This window comes from Trachurus japonicus, chromosome 6, assembly GCF_045865225.1.
Source record: "Trachurus japonicus isolate A0001 chromosome 6, Traja_1.0".
NCBI lineage: Eukaryota > Metazoa > Chordata > Actinopteri > Carangiformes > Carangidae > Trachurus > Trachurus japonicus.
Window position 1 is genome coordinate 21,269,097 of NC_140912.1, and position 19,113 is coordinate 21,288,209.

Genomic DNA, 19,113 nt, shown 5'->3' on the forward strand with positions numbered 1-19,113 from the left:
ACAAAGTGTTAATTTATGTAGTGAGAGGCTGCAGTTGGTCCTACAAAGAAAAACCACACCAGCTTCCTGTAACAGCAAGAGTCCAACAAACTAAATGCATTAAATCAGCATAAATCAGCATGAGATACCTGAAACTTTGATGACATTTTTGTATTTCAGCTGACTCCCTCTGTCACCTACACATCACAACACTTACAATACGTTCCTAATTATTACTGTACGCATAAACTGACTTATAAGGCTCTTAACCTGTTCTTCTCTGAGCCTATTTTCCAGGCATCTGCTCGAAAATTGCATACCAGTAATAAAATGAGTATATCTCTGCAACCACAAGGTCTATTTGAATAATTTTGGTGTCATTGAATAGGGAACACTTTGAGGATTTGTTGAGATATGTAATCATCAGTATATGTGGTGGTGGATATTTGGTGGTATGTACTGGTGAATAGTAAATGAAGATGGTACACAGCAAAAATTAAATAAATTTAATGTTAAAAAAAAACATTATATTTTTGATGTGTGTCCTTTAGAATAATGCTAACATAGCTCAAACTCTCTATAAAATCATTGTACAACATATGAACATTGTCTCTGTAGTGGTTGATTCTGATTAATTGAAGCATGTGCAAAAAACAGTCTTTAATCATATCATCATCATCGTCATCATCTTTTATTTCTTTAAATCCTTAGAAAACACACAGAGATTGAGAATGTCAGAAATTTAGAAATCAATACAGCGATATAAACAATAGAAAAATAAATTTCTTTAAAAACACACTAGATTTAACAATATTGGCAGATGAGCAGATGTTTGCAATCAGAGCAAGAATGATAATGATACAATTAAAAAAACAAACAATAAAATGACAATTACAGTTACTGTAATTAACTTTTCAATTCAACCTGTAAATTGTGTGTTGGTACCAATGAGTCAACCTGAAATCCTTCATTCCAATAATGTGGAGCAAGCATAGACTGTAAAAAGAATGGACGTAGCGTCCGTGACGTCACCCATTGGTTTGGGGGAGTCTGTTTTGTGCCGCTACTACGGGGGTTTGAACCGCGCCATGTTGGATTCTACTTGCCATATTTGGAGCGGTGCGGCCGTTGGCCGGCCGAGGGCCCGCCCACTGGCCTCGTAGCAGCGGTCTCCGGACCTGTCACTCAACGGTTCTGCGCCCTAATTGGCCAGAACTTTAAACCTAATAATAGTAAAACGGTAGAGTTTAAAAAAAATTCACCCCCCTCAGAGTGTGTGCGGGGGTAGAAACTATCGGTTGAGACCAAAAAAATAAAATGTACCAGGCTGTAAATATGTTTTTTTAAGCTGTAAAATCGGCTATTTTAACATGGGGCTCAATTGGAGTTGCTCCCTTCTGGAGCCAGCCCCCAGCGACAGCCGGGGGGATTGCAGTTTTTTGAACGCGGAAGTGAGCTTCACTTCTCAGACCGACAACTGCCCCCTTGAGAGCAAGAAGCTAATGTAAGGGAGGGACCTCATGGATATTTAAGCCAAGGGGATTGTGGGTAGGTGCACCATGATGAAAGCTGTTAATGTTGCTAATGTAGGCTAATGCTAATGCTAACGGCTAATGGAACGCCATGAATTTGATGTAAGAAACACTTAAGATATTAAGAATTTTGTCATGAATTTGTCATCAAGAGAGTGAACATGAAGATATGGAATGAAGCTGGGAAAATACATTTTTCATTTCCTTCAAGGGACAACACTTGCACAGTTTCCATCACCAATGCTGATTTTTGCATTGCAGTCTTTAAAAAAAAGCTGATTTATTTTTGGTCTGACTTTTGCAAAGAATCCTTTGAGGCTGTCAAGGGAACACTCCACTACCTCAGTATTTTCATTCCTCACCGCTGCAGCACCGCTCAAATACGGCTGATCGTCCTTGTCCACGCAGCAGTAGGCGTGCCACAAGTAGTCAGGAATAGAGAGCCTAAGCGGAAGCAGGAAGTAACGGCGCCATGGGACCTCAACTCTGAAAAACTCGCCATTCAAATGAATGAGACTGAAAATTTTATTTCGTGATCCGATTGAATTGCGCCATGAGAAAAAAATATGTCCTCTACCTGTTTAAAACATCACGTTTCATGCCGAGAAATCAGCCATTTATCATAAAACGGCAACAGAAGAATGTATTTTGTGTAAAGACTGCTCTACAGACTACAGATCTGTGTCCCACAAAAAATACGTCACCAACTGACACGGGAAAGGGCGGCAATTGGTGTGTGACGTCACCTACGCGACTTGTAGTCTTTCTGCTTACAGATTCTTCTGAATTTTATTCTACAATAGCTTTACAACAAACGGCTGATTTCTCGGGAGGAAACGTGATGTTTTAAACAGGTAGAGGACATATTTTTTTCTCATGGCACAGTTCAAACGGATCACGAAATAAAATTTTCAGTCCCGTTCATTTGAATGGCGAGTTTTTCAGAGTTGAGGTCCCATGGTGACCGTTACTTCCTGCTTCCGCTTAGGCTCTCTATGTTGACACGGCCTTTAACTTGTTTGTTTGCAGAGGGAATCACACCAACCACAACATAGGCTGTTTTGCAGTCTTTAAAAATGATCTTGAGTTTTTTCTCATAGTTTTTCTAGGAACCACGGTTCAGTTCTTTGTTCTGTGGAACCGCGTTGGTCAGGGTGAAGGTGGCTTCGCGGCCAACACCTGTAAAACATTAACAAAGAGACAACTTTGCAAAAACATACACCACAAACTGACAAACGGTAACATCCAGCTCCAGCCTTCCTTACCTGAATGGTGTTGATTGGGATTGAGGTGACCACGGTTGGATCTGTTAAGAGCAGTGTAGTCCCTTTCTGTCGCCTGTCTATCTCCCATGTCGTCTACGGTGGTGGTGTTATGCTTCTTGCTCAAATCTCCAGCCGTCATCATGTTCTTTTCCCAGAGCTTATCTACCAGCTACAAGGTGGAAAATGCACATCAGACAAATCTCAGATTAAGTTTCTGTGTTATTGGGACAAATTTAACCAGTAATCTCATTTACTGAAAATGATTCATTGATTTCCATTATTTCACATTTCAAACTGTGTATTTGTGTATTTGTGCATGTGTGACATACCTGAGGCTCAATACACCACTGATCTTTGATCTGGTCTGTTTCATTATTCTTCTCATATATATAAGCAGAGTAGACAGGAATACGGTTGGCTGTGTCGTACAGCGTGGCAAAGTGGGACCTGTTTGTGCAAAGATTAAATTAAACACTTTCGATTTTAACTTTAATTCAGAGTTAAAGAGTTGTGACTTACTGGTTTTAAAATGTCAGGCAGATGTGAGCATATTTTTTTGTGGAGTCCTCGTCCTCCAGCTGTGGCTCCAATCCATTGGAGAAGAACTGATCACACGCACCCTTAAAAAAGAAACAGACAATATGAACACTTACTGTTTTACCACTTATCATATATTTTTAAATGTTGACAAACAAAACACAGACCCCAAACTTTTGCACAACTTCTGCGTGCACGGTGAAGATGAGTGGAAGAAGGAAGAACACAGTGAAGCTCTGCATCCTGGATGAAAGCTGTTAATCACGATCGTTGGTCTGCACCAATAAAACAGTATAGAAGAAGAAAAAAAACAAGATTCTCAACAGGGTGAAGAGACAATCGACCACTGTATGGAGGTGACCACTTGTCCCTACCTTATATACATGAATTAAAAGGAAGTAGCAAGGTGAGATATATGGTGAGAGGTCGCAGTTGGTCCTACAAAGAAAAAACACACCAGCTTCCTGTAACAGCAAGAGTCCAACACACTAAATGCATCAAATGAGCATTATAATGAGCATGAGTTAACCAGAAGGGTTTTTATGTTCCTGAACAATAATCTTATCTGGAAACCTACCAACGATGATGAGAACAGTATTTTTTTTTAATGACTGAAAATTATTGTTCCAAATTATTTTGCAAATCAGAGTTTTAATAGAATCAATAGTTTGGTAAAGAATTTAAAATGGAAATCTGTTGTATTTTGTTGCATTTGGATATTATTTTACTGAAATCATATGCTATTTCAGTCAAAAACATCTTCACAGATCAAGTATACATATTAAAGGGATAGTTAACCCAAAATTTAAATTATCTATCTATTATTATCATTATCTACTCACCCTCATGTCGACTAAGGGCTGGGAAAAGTTTCAGAGTCCTCCGTGGCTTCTCTGAGTTACAGGGGGTCTCGGCGTAGAAGTGCATGTCCATATAACGGTTGCAAATGGATACCAACTGTCTTCGTAACAAAAAGACACACCAAAAAACATCCAAATACCTCCATGCTGCTCGTATGTAATGTCCATGTTGCTGTTGATGTTGTTGTCCAGGCTTCAATACAAGATGGACATACATACGAGCAGCACGGAGGTATTTGGATGTCTTTTGGTGTGTCTTTTTGTTACGAAGACAGTTGGTATCCATTTGCAACCGTTATATGGACATGCACTGCTACGCTGAGACCCCCTGTAACTCAGAGAAGCCACGGAGGACTCTGAAACTTCTCCCAGCCCTTAGTCCACATGAGGGTGAGTAGCCTAGATAATGAGTGAAATTTCAATCTTGGGTGAACTATCCCTTTAACACAGGAGCCCTTCTTTGATATCACCTTAGCAACTCTCTCATCCATTGAACTTGTTTGTGAGTCTGTGTATAGTTTCTGCCTGTATTTCCTCTGAGGATGCCAGATCTGCCTCCCAGAGGTGGAGTCCAAATAAAATCAGATTTAAAAATGAGTGTGTGATTTTATCTTTGTTGAAAACATTTGGTATTTGAGTTAATTTGAACCTTAAAATTGATTTTCCCAAATGGTATTAGATTTTCTATGTGCCCAAACTAAAGCAGACATGTGTATTGTAGTGTTGGCCTTTGTCAGCTTTTGATACCAGGGGATGATGGGTAATTCACCACTGTGCATCGATATCAACTGCAAATAATCTGGTCACATGCTGCTTGTGGTTTTGCAGCAACAATTAATTTCTCAGAAGTTCTCAGAGCTGTTAAAGACGTCAAAGAGGCGTTGGTTTGTTTCCTGTGTGACTAAAGCCACAAGTACAAAAACAGAGTCACATGCAAACAGAGATGAACTTTTAATGTAAATAAATAACAGCAAAATTAACGACTGGGCATCAAACATACACACAACAAACTCCTTTTGTTTGTTTTTTTCTAGCATCACAGTTGTGCTCTCTAATGATAATGAGCTGTGGTCCCTGCGGGCTGCCGTAGACTCAGCTCAGCTCAGCCCTATTACAGTTTTGCACCTGGTGCCTCAGAGAGGGTGATTTGCAGGAGGCAGCGGTGATGAGGCGCCGAGCTGGAGGAGGCTCTTTGAAATGCAAATGTCCGCTCTTGTCCGCACTGACACTTCACACTACGTACATCACACATACGCACACACACACACACACACACACACACAACATCCTCCTGCCACTGCAGCTTGACCCAAACATCACATGCTGCCGACGTGGGACAAACTCAAACCTGACACTCAGTTTTCATTAAAGATAAAAAATAAAAACAACTGCAAATTGACAAACAATGTGAAAAAATGTGGGATGTTCAGTTTAGGCAACAAGTGTACACTGTAAAAAAACAAAAAAAAAATTTACTGGCTTCAAAGATGCCAGAAAATTTCTGTAAAACGATTTAATATATTTATACATATACAGTAGATAGGTTACAGTCTCGTGTCATTTAACAAAAAGCACCAGTATAAATGCAAGAAAATAAAGTTTATAATTTTACAGGATTTTCCATTTTGAAATTGGTGCCAGAAATTCATATTGTACTCTGCATGTAGGTTTACTCAGACTTAGCAGCTAATATAATAGATTACAATACATTTTACATGCTTTTCTGACTGATTCACATTGGGTTCAAATTTAAAAAATAATATTTTAATCACTTTTTTGTTTGTGCTTTAAACAAACTCCTCAGTAAAGGAGGAAGTTCAGGGCCCCAGGGTTAATTATAAGTTAAATTCATGGATTAACACAAGTTAAGGTGGTTTTAATGGACTTTATCTATATAATTAGCAAAAACAATGGAGCTAATCCACTAAAACCACCTTAACATGCTCTGATGACCAGTGTGTGTCTTATTCACCTTACAGTAAATGACATCATGGCAGACGTGGGCCTTTTGTTGTCGGTCTTATCTCCTCTGAATTTCACTCTCTCTGCTTATTGACAAAGGCGACCAGATCCACTCCCACTTCATCATGGAGAGCAGTGACATCAGCTGGTCCGCGGGTTACCAGGATACCTGGAGAGAGACTCGGCCATCCAATTAAAACACAAGAAAAAGAAGAAGGAGAGGAAAACACACACACACACACACACACAGGCTACAGATCAGTGCAGATAATTGTTCGTATTCAGAGCTGCTGCTGCTTCAGTCAGTGGGCTGATACACCAACAACCAGCTTCAAACACACACACACGGTAAGTCAATTGTAAAAGTTGTAGTTTCAGTTTAGATGCAGTGTTTTAATTGATTATTTAGAGCTTTTTAAGCATGAATGTGTAACTTTATTATTGGTCAACTGGTTCTATAAAGCTTGTGTTTATTGAAACTGGAGGACATCGTGTAACTGTTGAGCTGATGAGAAACAATAAAGAATAATTCGGAAGAATTAATTACTTTTATAAGAATAATTGAATAATTCATTTTGTTTCTGTAGGCTATAGATCGAAGTGCATGCAATAGGTTTTTTTTTAATATTATATATAGGCCTATATATTTTTTAAAATTATTTTGTTGGTCTGCTTGCATTGTTTATTTAATCACTGTGTTGCTGTGCATTTGTTAACCCTTTGAAACACAGACATTATTTTAGCCAAAACCTTTAAGGACAATGTGCAATTATGTCACGCGAAAGTCCTAAGTTGTTTATTTCTACAAAAAAAAAGATGTGATATTTTTTGTGTTCACTCTTAGAAATATAATATAGAATTATTTTTTTATTTACACTATGCAAAGCTAATGTTGCCTCTCCTACTACTAGCTAGCTAAGGAAGCAGGGCACCAGTGTTTTAAAACACGGAATTGAGAGCCATGGTCGTCAATTTCTGATTTTTATTTATAGCTAATCACATCAAGAAGATAAACAACTGCTTTAGCCCTAATTATGTGTTTATCTCAGGAAAATGAAGGTTCCTTTCCAGAGATTTCACAAAATCTACCTCATTATCCTGGCAAAATGGAGGAAATAAAATGTAAAAATGTACTATGGGAGCCGCTTCGGGCTCATAATAGAGAGCCGAAGCAGAAGCAGGAAGTAACGGCGCCATGGGTCCTTAACTCGGAAAAATTCTCCATGTAAGTGAACGGGAGTCAAAGTTTCATTTCGTGATCCGATTGAATTGTGCCATGAGAAAAAAATATGTCCTCTACCTGTTTAAACGTTAAAGAAACAAAACATCACGTTTCATGCCGAGAAATCAGCAGTTTATCGTAAAACGGCAATGGAAGAATGTATTTTGTGTGAAGACGCTCTGTGGTGTGACATCACGACCTGTAGTCTTTCTGGTTATGGACTCTTCGGAATTTTATTTTAATAGGTTTACAACAAACTGCTGATTTCTCGGCATGAAACGTGATGTTTTAAACAGATTCAATTCAAACGGATCACGAAATAAAACTTGGACTCCCGTTCAATTGTAGGGAGACTTTTTCCGAATTAAGGACCCATGGCGCCGTTACTTCCTGCTTCCGCTTCAGCACTCTTTAACTCAATCTGTAAAGGAGGAAGTGTCATTACTATGTTGCTGATGATACAAAAAAATCTTTTTTTTTTGAGTAAGTAATTATTATATTATTATTATTAGCGTAACTTAAATAAAATTGTTTTTCTAATTATTAGGGAGGCCTTATTATGCCAGTGTTCAGATAACTTGACTCATTCGCCAATACCTTCATCTACAGTAGCATCCCTAGATGATCATTTGTATGTTTTTTGATTGAAAATACACAGATCCTGCTCTCATTTCCGAGCTCTCACCTTAACTTTAACTACTAATTTGGCTGGTAGGGAGTGGAGACCCCTACTGCCCTGTGTCAGGTTTTGTCTTTTTTCTTCTTTTTTTTTACCGAACCTGGGAGTCTTCGCTGAGGGCAAAACGTCGTGCCACGCAGGGCGCATGCGCGACGCGTCACTGGTGACGCTGCCGCTCGCTCGGCTGGTCACGGTGCCGCTGCTGCTGCTCAGTAGCCGTAGCTGCTAAGTGCTAACCGCTGGAGGAGCTCCATGTAAATAATCACATTTAACGGTGTTTGTCGCCGCTGTTGGGGGGGGCTGTGTCGAGCGCGAGCGGCCGCCGACAAACCAACAAGCCGACACACGATGCGGATGTAGTAGTGAGTTGTTGTCGTCGGGTCGGGGCATAATGAGCTGCAGCGGCCGCAGACGAGCTGCAGCAGCGTCCTAGTCCGTCCTGTCCTGTCCTGTCCACGCCGCTGCAGTCATGATGTCCGTCCCATGGAGCTGAGGCGTCGCTCGGCTTGGCTAAGACGATGACAGGCCGCAAGAGCCGGGGTTTCTACTTCTCCGTGCCTCCTCTGTCCGCAGGAGGCGGAACATGGAAGCCGAGGAAGAGTGGAGCAACTGTAGAGACCTGAGTGCGCACGAGCTGCTGGATACAAAGGTGCTCCGCGCGCAGCATGGACGGATCGGTAAGGGCCGGTGGCTTCACAACAACAACAACAACAACAACGCTCCTCTAAAACCTCCATCTCCATCTCCATCAGCATCCTCAAGCATCTGATAGATACAGTGGTATGCATGCAAAAGTTTGGGCACCCCTGGTCAAAATGTCTGTTAAAGGGAGAGTTCAACATTTTGGGGAAAATTCGCCTATTGCCATTATCCCTGTAGTCATAGCTGTAGGTTCATGACCTTTAATTATCGGTGCATGTTGTGTTGAGATCCGCGGTGCAGAGACGTGAGCTGCTCAGTGAACACAATGGAGGTGAATGGTACAGCTAGGTCCCCTGTCCCTCATCAAACTCATCAAATACACAATCCAACAACTCCACAACACTCTGGTGGACAAGTTGTGACCTGCACATTCACCATGCCCTGGAATAATCATGTAACATTACCAGACAAGAGTTGTTTTCACGGCAAATGTGTAGCGGGAACTACATTCCTGACAAGGCTGCTGGGCGGAGTGATTTCAAAAGCGCAAGTAGTTCCGAGTATTTGCATCATGTGCTATAATGTTACGTAATTATACATGATTATTTACGATACCTGACATGACATGGCTGAGACAACAGGAGGATAACTTTTGGTGAGTTTAGGAGAAATCTAATAGTTAGGCCTAATAGTAAAATGAACATCTGAATGTGGATTTTCTACCGTTTCTTTCCTCTAGTCTGAAACAAAAAAGGGAGCAAAATAGCAAATAACTTTGAGTAAGGTATCAGACAAGCTATTTACTGTACATGCTGTGATAGTTTCCAAAGGGGGGGCCATAGGTACTAACCATGCAGTCTGCCCAAACTTTTGCTGCAGGCCCTTTAACTTTTCTGTCATTTTGAACATGTAAAAGATGAAGAAGAAGGAAAAAAAATTGACCAGGGGTGCCCAAACTTTAGCATGCCACTGTATACGTTCTCAGCAAAGTGACCTCTCCTCTGCAGGTATAGCGAGGACTCTGCACAGCCTGTTGAAAACCCAGAACACACTGCTGATTCAGTCCCTTACCTACGCAGAATGTGCAGGTGGGTGAAATTACCTTGGATCTATTGGTTTATATGGTCTTTATGCAGAGGTCTCACACATCATCCTGTCAACCACCTATCTAATACAAATTGTGTGGAAAAGTTTCACTTTCTTGCACATGTTTTATCCAAGTATTAGTTTATGTAGCAGAAATATGACTGATAATGTTTGTTAAAGTCAGTCTCTAATCACTAACCGTTATTGTTTGTTTGAGTTGACAAACTTTTTTTATTGTCTCAGAAGAGTCAAATACTGTGACTTATACGTCTGATTTGTCTGTCTGTGTCCCAGGCTCCTGTCCAAATCTGATGATGAGTAGGAGCGAGCACGCCGATGCGAGGCCCGTCCCCGGGGCCCTCACCCCCCAGCTCCCCCCCAGAGCCCACCGGCCCCTCTGCGTGTCGGTGTCCTCCGACAGCAGTGGACGCTTCAAAGCTCTGGAGACGCAGGAGTGGAAGAACAACCTCAAAGCTCAGGTATGTCCAACAGAAGACCATCACAGCGTGTGAGTATTTTATAATGGCAAAAAAAACATCGATGATAGAGGATCGGGTTGCTGAAGCCTCGTCACAGACACTCAATAGAGCATCTTATCACTTAACAGCGAGAGTTGCAGCACTTTAACTAGCTTAAAGCAGAAGTAAGTGGAATGTTTGTGTTAATATAAGTCTTAAATAGTTATATCTTCCGACGGCAATCACTTATATAGAGTGTTTGGTCTGAAAAACGGGTCTGTCAGTCACTCTGTTCTGCTGTAAGCCGAGGAGAAAACTTTCCTTGTATCCTACAACCTTTATCCAATGAGGAGAGAGAACGGCATAAAAGGGCGGTCCTCTCTGTGTGTTCAGCCAAGGAATGCACGTGCATGTGGTGACGTAGGGACGAGGGCGGGGACTGCTAACTTCATCGGCTGACAAGAAGTTAGCCAAAACGACTGGATCGCTTACTTCTGCTTTAAAAACACAGCTTTATGCATTTTATGTTAATAAAACAATCGATTTTTAAAGTTTATGAATTGACCCAGAATCGTAGAGGATAAGAATCGTGATTCTTGCATGAATTAATTTGTTTCCCTACTGTTGTAGGTTAAGCATATAGGAGTTTATATCTGTGTGTGTGTGTTGCAGATGGAGCAGGCCCACAGTGCCGGAGCAGCCAGCAGCACCGGGTCCCTGGAGCGAGCGTCTCTCTTCTGCGCCTCGGCGTCCACCACGGCGTCCAGCTCGGGCCTGTCCAGCCCGGTGGAGATCCTCAACAAGAGCAAGTCGTCGAGCCGCTTCTCGCTCTTCTCTCCGCCCTGGAACAGCAGCTCCGAGTCCGATTCCAACCCGCCGTCGCGCTCCGGCTCCAAGAAGCTGCGCAACTACAGCCGGAGAGCCGCCACGGGGCCGGCGGGCGCCCGGGGCCCCGACACGCCCGAGCCCAAAGCCGGCGGCCCCGAACACTTCCAGTACTCGGAGCCCATCATCTCCAAGGTGACGGACTACATCTACGTGGGCAACCTGAACGCGGCGTACAACGGCCGCACGCTCTGCCGCAACAACATCGACAGCATCATCGACATGAGCTGTGTGCCGGGCGAGCCGGGCCCCGGCCTCAGCCTCATCCCCTGCACCTGCTCCCGCGGCGCGCGCCACAGCTGGTCCCGCCTAAAGGTGGACATCGGCGACGTGCCGGGCGCCCTTGGCGACGGCCCGTCCCTGAAGCAGCGCTGCTTCGAGGACATCAACGAGTGCATTGACGCCTCCGCGGGGAAGAGGAAGCGCGTCCTGGTCCACTGCCGCGACGGCTTCTCCCTGGCGCCGACGTGCATCATCCAGTACCTGATGGTGAAGCAGAACATGAGGCTGATCGCCGCCTACGAGCTGCTGCGCGCCAAGTACCCGGTCAACATCAGGGAGAGTCACCAGAACGTGCTGGTGGGGCTGGAGAGGGCGCTGCGGCCCGGCGGCAACGTCGACCCCGAGTGCTTCAAACAGGCAATCTCGCGCAAAGTGGCGTGGACCTGAACTTCCCCTTTTTTCCCCAAAAGGAGGAGGGGTGCTCTCGTGCTACAGCCGGTGAAACGGTGCTCTCAGACAGGACCGGTAATAGAAAGGTGCATTGGGTCACTTCACAGAGGACTAAACCCCAAAAGAAACAACTGGAGCACTCGATATAATGCAGGGGTTTAATAAAGGTGCACAACACCTAACATTTCGACGTGGTGTGCCTCTTCATCAGAGGTAAGCAGAACATAGGGTGACACAGCTGGTTATATAGTCACTACCTGGTAGGGCTGGGACGATATGCTTTTCTCCCGATTCGATTCTTCTACGATTTTTTTGGATGGCGATTCGATTTAAATTGCGATTCTACGATATTGCCGATTCTCTCGATTTTTAGTCTGCATTTTTAACATTTATCTGCACACAAATACTGTAGAAGCCTATAAATTAACATACTCCATTATAAAGTGAACTTAAACCCTTTTCAAAACCTGTACTCTCTGTATGTAAAAAAGGCTAACAAATGCACATTGCACAATATTTTAAAAATAATAAATCGATTTTTGAAAATAAAAAATCGATTTAAAATCGTCAAAAAAGATATCGCGATATTTATGTGAATCGATTTTTTCTCCCACACCTACTACCTGGAGTTCATTCATTTCATTCCTTACGCCAATGAAATTATAGGCTATTTTGTATATTTTTTGTGTAGCCTATTCTTGGTGGGCGGGCCCAAGTTGCCCTTTGATTATGTATCGGCCCATTTGGTGAGTGTAAATTGAATGAATGAAATGAATGAACTCCAGGTAGTGACTATATAACCAGCTGTGTCACCCTATGTTCTGCTTACCTCTGATGAAGACGCACACCGCGTCGAAACATTAGGTGTTGTGCACCTTTATTAAACCCCTGCATTATATTGAGTGCTCCAGTTGTTTCTTTTGGGTTTAGTCCTCTGTGAAGTGACCCAATTGCACCTTTCTATTCCCTTTTTCCCATCATGCTCGGCCGCCGCTCACGGCTCCGTCTCCTCCTCCACCCTCCCGTGGTATTTAGATATTTTCCTATAAACAAACCGAGGGCAGCTGTTCTTCCCCCGTCAGACTGGTCGACTGTATTATTATCGTCCCCCACTTGAGTCCAGTGCTCGTGAAACTTGAGAATTTGACGTGTTTCCTCTTCAAACCTGTAAATGTGACCTGCCTGTGAGCCCCCCCCCCCGTCAAACACAACACAACGCGCCCCTCCCCCTCTCACAGATACAGGATACGCAATAGACTTCACTGTAATGTAAACAGCTTCTTGGTATAACGACGTAATAGTGTTGGCTGCGTAGTTGATATAGTCCTGCTTCAGTTCTGTGATGCCGTCGTGGTGGTGGTGTTTTATATCAGGGGAATCTATAACGGGAGATCTCAGGGGATAATTGATGTCATTCCAGTACAGGGAGGGGAAATTAACTCATTATAGACGAGTCAGTCGCCTCGTTCACACCTGGAAATAATAATAAAAAAAAAATAAAATGAAGCATCTCGCTGAGCTGGAGAGAGTTTAGAAACAAGTTAAAGGGACAACGAGGAGTTTCTATTTGGTTATAAAAAAGTCTCACGTTAATGTGGATGAATCTCCGCTACCCACACTTGTTAATGGGCCCATTTTCGATAAATATATCGTTTTGTCTCTATCGTTATTTTGTTATTATAAGTGCTGGCGGAAATGCTCCTTCATGGCGAGTCATGAGAATAACGCAGCCGAATCGCCGTTTATGGTCAGAACTATGACGGTATGTGATCGTCTTTGAACCTCTGACTTTAATTATTGATGAATGAAAACATGAGTCCGTCTTGCGCCGGTCAAAGAATTTTACGGTGCACGCGGAGGCTCATAAATGTAGTGTGAAAACGCTTCGCTTTTCCAAAACTCCTCGTTGTCCCTTTAACCACTGAGAGCTGAGATGAACCAGGAGATTTAAAAGCAGCCCAGTGGAAACGTGTCCAAGAAGTGACGCACAGCTTTTGCATGTACTGCGTCTTATTTTTTACAGTTTGCGTCACCTGTCATCACCCCGTCCTCGTGCACATGCAAGTAGAGCACGAGTCCCAAACCCAAAGAGGACCAGCTCATCAAAACATTTCACCCTATCACCACTAGGGGTCACTTCTGTCCTCGGAGTATCTAAACTACACAATTACAGGCCGATTTCTTTTGTTTTACAATATGTGACCCGATCCATCAAAATGAGTCACAGTGACCCAAATTTCAAAGTTGAGATTTTGGTATCAATGGAAAGATTAGAAAATAAGCTTTAAAATGATACCCTAGTCAAAGTCATACATTTAATGGTTTTCGAGATGTGGCCATTTGAATTACGATCTCCTACTCTCTTATTCCGTTCTAAAACCTGAGAAAATAGCAGTTAAAGTTTTTGCCAGTGACTCTGGCATCTGTTCCTGTACCACGTGATTACACACACCCTATACGGTCCCTTGCTGTCATAGATGCAACATTCAATGACCCTCGGAAAGCAGGGAATCTCACAATTCAGATGCTTTTTACAGCTCGTTTCTATCATAAACGTTTCAGAAGTTGTCATGTTTTGTTGACATTTTGTAAAACATGTGCAAGCGTGTACGTTCGGGTTAGCATCGATGCTACATTCGGGTTAGCATCGATGCTACGCTCTGTTAGCATCAATGCTACGCTCTGTTAGCGTCGATGCTACTCGGTTTAGCATCTGTTTCTGTATCCGTCCCTTCTCGTCATAGAGGCAACATTCAATGACCGTCGGAAAGCGGAGAATCCCGCGATTCAGATGCAGTTTACAGCTCGTCTCTATCATGAACGGTTCAGAAGATATTTCATGTTTTGCACCGAAGCAACACTCCTTTTCAGAGGGTTTAAGTTGCAGGTCAACTTTAATCATCATTTACGTGCCTTTCCTCAATTATCTGGACTGTGAAATTTTGGGAGATTGTTTTTGAATGTCATTGCTTTGAAATTAGGGTAAAAAATTTTTTTTTGATTTTCTATGGGTTTTCCATGTTATCAGCTGATTATCTAAAAATAGAACGTTGCGACTTCCGACTCATTTTGATGGAACGGGTCACATATTTTGTCGTCCAATTATGAACGTTGGGAACGATGAGCGGGCGTGTAGTGTAACATAACTGACGAACAGCAATTTTGCATCTAGGACGACCCGACGGAAAGTCTAGCACGTCAGAATTTTTCAACGTTCTTCGCCTAGTCTTCGTCTAGACTTGCGTAGGGCTGCCCCCAAATAGTCGATCAAGCATTAGTCGACCAAAAAGTCATTGGTCGATTGGAGCCGTGTCTTGTCAAAATTATGTCAAAATCAATATGACTGAACTGTATATGAAAGGCTGTAGGGCTTTTAATTTGAAGGGCGAGATACAGGAAGTCATGACACTCACTCACTGTCTGTTTTTTGTTTTTTTTTTGTTTTTCCGAACCCGGCCTGAAGTCAGATAAACTACCTAAACTTCCTGTTTGGCTAACGCTGCTGAAACAGAATCAAAGCAGTGAAATTCTCAATTTTAATCACTTCCTAAAACATCAGCAGCGACTCCAGATGCTTTTTTAAATTTTTTTTTTAGAAACGTGTCTTATTAATTCCAGGGGTGAACTTTGAAATATTTCATATAGATTTTGCAAAGATCCGACTGTGATGTGAAGAACGTACCTGACCATCATGTGTTTGGAGGTTTTGTTTTTCTTCCCTAAATAATCTGTTTTGCTGATGAACTGGTTGTTTGAGTGTAGTAGCCAGTATAGGTGGTGGTGGGTTAAAAACAAAAACAGAAAAAAAAAAAAGGAAGCAGCAGCAGCGGCTCTGAAGATCGGACGACGTTGGTGTGATCTAGTCACCGTCGGAAGGATCACGGTATCGATCGATCTGCTTCTGTTGCAGGAGGGAACTTTGCACACGGACTCTGCGTTTTAAAAACCTGGAACTGCTTCTGTCGTATGTGACCTTTTTTCACGCTGTTTTTTTGTGTGTTTTCCGAGGTCATGCTTAAAAACCCGACCTCTCCTCTGTGAGGAAGACTGTAGCCCCCGTTTTTTTTTTGTTTTTTTTTTCTTCTTTCTTTTTTCAGCCACAGTTTGTTTGGTTAAATCTCTCCGGTGGTGCTCAGACTGTGGCTTTGTGAATCTTGAACTTCGGTGTATGCAGTGAAGCCGGGTGATGTGCATCTCTGTGGGTTTATCAGTATTAGTGTCAGTGCCACTGAACTGCGATTCAGGGTTTTTACACTGCAAGAGATGATTTTGCACTAACACACGGGAGGGGGGGGTTGCCCAAATGCAAATGTTGCCTTTTGTGTTTTTACTTCAATCTTGACTTGATTATTTTATTTTACGCTCAGCTGAGTTTGCTGCCAGTTGCTTTGTTTACATGCTCATGATAACAACCAGATTAAGCTAATGGTTTAATTAAAGTGTTTACGTGATTCACACTATCTCTATTCCATCAGGTTTTAGTGGACATTCACTGAAATAAGACAAGAATCAGTCTTAGCATCTTCATGTTTAATATATTTAGTTTTTCTGAAGACTAGCCTTCAGATTACCTTCAGAAAAAGGGCGTGTTGTGTTCGACCAACAAGCCTACTTGTTGGCTGAATCAATAGCCGATACATTTTCTGTAATATGGACAGCTAAAATAATCATGCAATTCTCAGCATCTATGCTGCTAACATAGCATGTACGATAGCTTTGGAAACATAGGACATTTTTTTGAAACCACCAAAAAATGGTACGACAAGTAGCAAATGCTCCATTGTTGAAGCTAAAGATGTTTTTTTTTTTTATAAAAACACATAAATGAGATAATGTTTTATCTCACCGTTTGATTTGTTTCTTTTGGTCCAAATTGAGTTTTAGCTGGTCACGTTTTGCTAGCTTGCAGTTAAATAAGAGTTTGACCTTTTTTTTGTGTGTTAAACCAATGAAAGTGATTTAATGGTAGTTTGTCAAATTTGAAGAATTATTTTTAAGCACAAAATGTGAATAACACAGATATTAGCACACTGCTAACTGTTTTGTTAGCTAGTTGACTAATGTTTCGAAGAGTTCAATTCAGAAGCTAAACATTTGATAATGTTTGGTTTGGGGTTAAAAGGTTTAATTCTGATGGATGAACGGTTGGTTTTGTGTCTAATCAATGAAAAATCTCAGATTAGACCTCTACTTGATTTTTCACTTTTTTTCCAAATCCATCAGCTAGTAGAGACAAATCAAGATAAAGCAAGTTTCCAAAAATAAATTTAAAACAACCATTTGAACATTTCCAGTCACAACCCGACCCTTTTTACAGTAAAATATACTTAAACAAAAATAAAAATCATGCACATATTGAAATTGTGGCTAAAATGGGTAAACACTAAGTGGCATATCACATCAACATTTGTGCCTGGGAGCATTATGAATGCATTTGTTTTTGTGTACTTTGATTTTGTTGTGCTTTTTAAAGACTTTATCTCTTAAGTTGATGGGCAGCCCCGGTGAGAATCAGCTGTATAGGACAATTTGACTAACATTAACCCCGCAGCACAGTTCAGTGTTGACGTGTGCGGTGTGGTAGACAGAGTGGAAACTTAAAAAAGTATGGTGCCTTCATCTGAAGTCGTCTCGTGACCGTACGGTGACATTTGCACACTTTGTAAGACTTTAAACTTCTCTCAGTATGTTGTAAAATGTTAAATATTTTTGGATGTTTTATTTTGGGCAAAAAAAAGAAGTATGAACATGACATTTGTGTAAAGTGGTCCCTGCTGTAATATATCTGCCAGCCCCTCAGTGTACAGTAACCAGTGTTTTACTAATGCAGGTGGTGAAGAGACTGAAAAAGACTGATGTTTTGATGCTCATACCGTAGTACCGTAGGTATATTTTTTGGTTTCTCACTTATTCTAATAGTCGAAGTCATCATATCCAGCTGAATAGGTTTTTCTAACTCGTTCTCTCAGGTGATTTCTCAATGGGCCAGAATGTTCTCAATGAATATGATGTTCAGAAATGTGAATCGATTGTGTAATTCCTCATGTCATGTTTCTTAAGTCACATATAATTTGTACTGTTGAAATATTAAAGGAAAACATGTACTTCATTTGTTCTGGTTAGTTATGGTTCAAACTCAACCCCCCTCACCCCCTCCCTTCAGCCACCTATCATCAGTGTGGCTGTGGCTTCACATGCTGCAGGTTGTCTGTCACCAGCACCAATGGTTGAACCCCCCACCACCACCTCCATCCATCTGTTTAACTCACCCCTCCCTCACTAGGACCACCCCACTGCTTTTACATCTTATCACTGATGTCATTATTGTTCAAATGCATTATATACAGTAATGTTACATTATAGGACATGGCTGCAGACTGAATGTGAAGGTGTTGGATGTGATGAAGACATAGAAGAAGTCTTTAGGGGTCAAGAGAGAAAAAGATGTAAATTACGTAATAACATTTATTTATTTGTCTATTTCATCAGATCCCTATTAGCCTCACTCTAAATACATTAACAACTCTACAATGACAAGACGTCCACATCAGCCATTCTTATAATGAGACTCAACATGCAACTTAATCCTACAACACCAATTCAAAATCTACTAATACAGTAACTCTACTTATTAAATTGATTATTTTATAGTTTTAAAAAATCACTATTCAGTCCACTAAGTTAGACAAAGATGTTTTGTTTTAACCTGTACCCACTTGAGTTTGCGACTATATTTTGTATTTCTATATGCATTCCCTCAAATGTCCTTTCACTGTAAACAACATTGGCAACAATCCATCTGTTCCAAAAAAAAAAGTACTTTCCCTTTGTTCAGTGCAGTTTTTGTAAACCGGTCTGCAGGTGGTGAATAACCTAATCTCTTCCTGTATCTGAGTTTCTCATTAAATCCATTAGCTAATCAAACAAATCAAGCCAAGTTAATTATCAAAGAATGATTTCAAATCAAATGTTTGAACACTCTCCAGTCAGGCCCTGACCCTACTTACAAACTAATGTACTCAAGTTGGTCTACTCTTCCTTTCCATACACAATACTGTAACATCTTGAAGCACAAACATTGAGCATTGAGCAAGCACTCCTTTGAGATCAGTAGTCAAAGGGGTCAAGGGTGATTGTGTATCTCCAGAACTTGAGGGAATCCCTTTCAAATGTTGCATCAAAGACCAATACGTCAAACAGAAACCGTGAGGTGTGACCTGAAACTGGAGGCGGAGGCTGATAGGTACCACTTAGTTATTCAAGTTATGATCTAAATTCAGAAAATGCCACTTCTCTCTCCTCTCACTTTCCTTCTCCGACTTCTCAGCCTCTGT

General features: G+C 41.6%; 1 protein-coding gene and 1 pseudogene across 1 annotated transcript; one reads left to right on the top strand and one right to left on the bottom strand.

Moving 5' to 3' along the window:
* Positions 1-1,717: 1,717 nt before the first annotated feature.
* LOC146986117 (endonuclease domain-containing 1 protein-like) lies at positions 1,718-3,555 on the bottom strand (annotated as a pseudogene).
* Positions 3,556-8,515: 4,960 nt separating this feature from the next.
* LOC146986118 (uncharacterized) lies at positions 8,516-11,810 on the top strand. The gene is made up of 4 exons (XM_085779740.1): positions 8,516-8,713; positions 9,686-9,766; positions 10,059-10,243; positions 10,895-11,810. Exons 1-4 carry the CDS (start codon positions 8,620-8,622, stop codon positions 11,774-11,776), a joined length of 1,242 nt encoding a protein of 413 aa, XP_085635866.1. The 5' UTR covers positions 8,516-8,619; the 3' UTR covers positions 11,777-11,810.
* Positions 11,811-19,113: the final 7,303 nt, after the last annotated feature.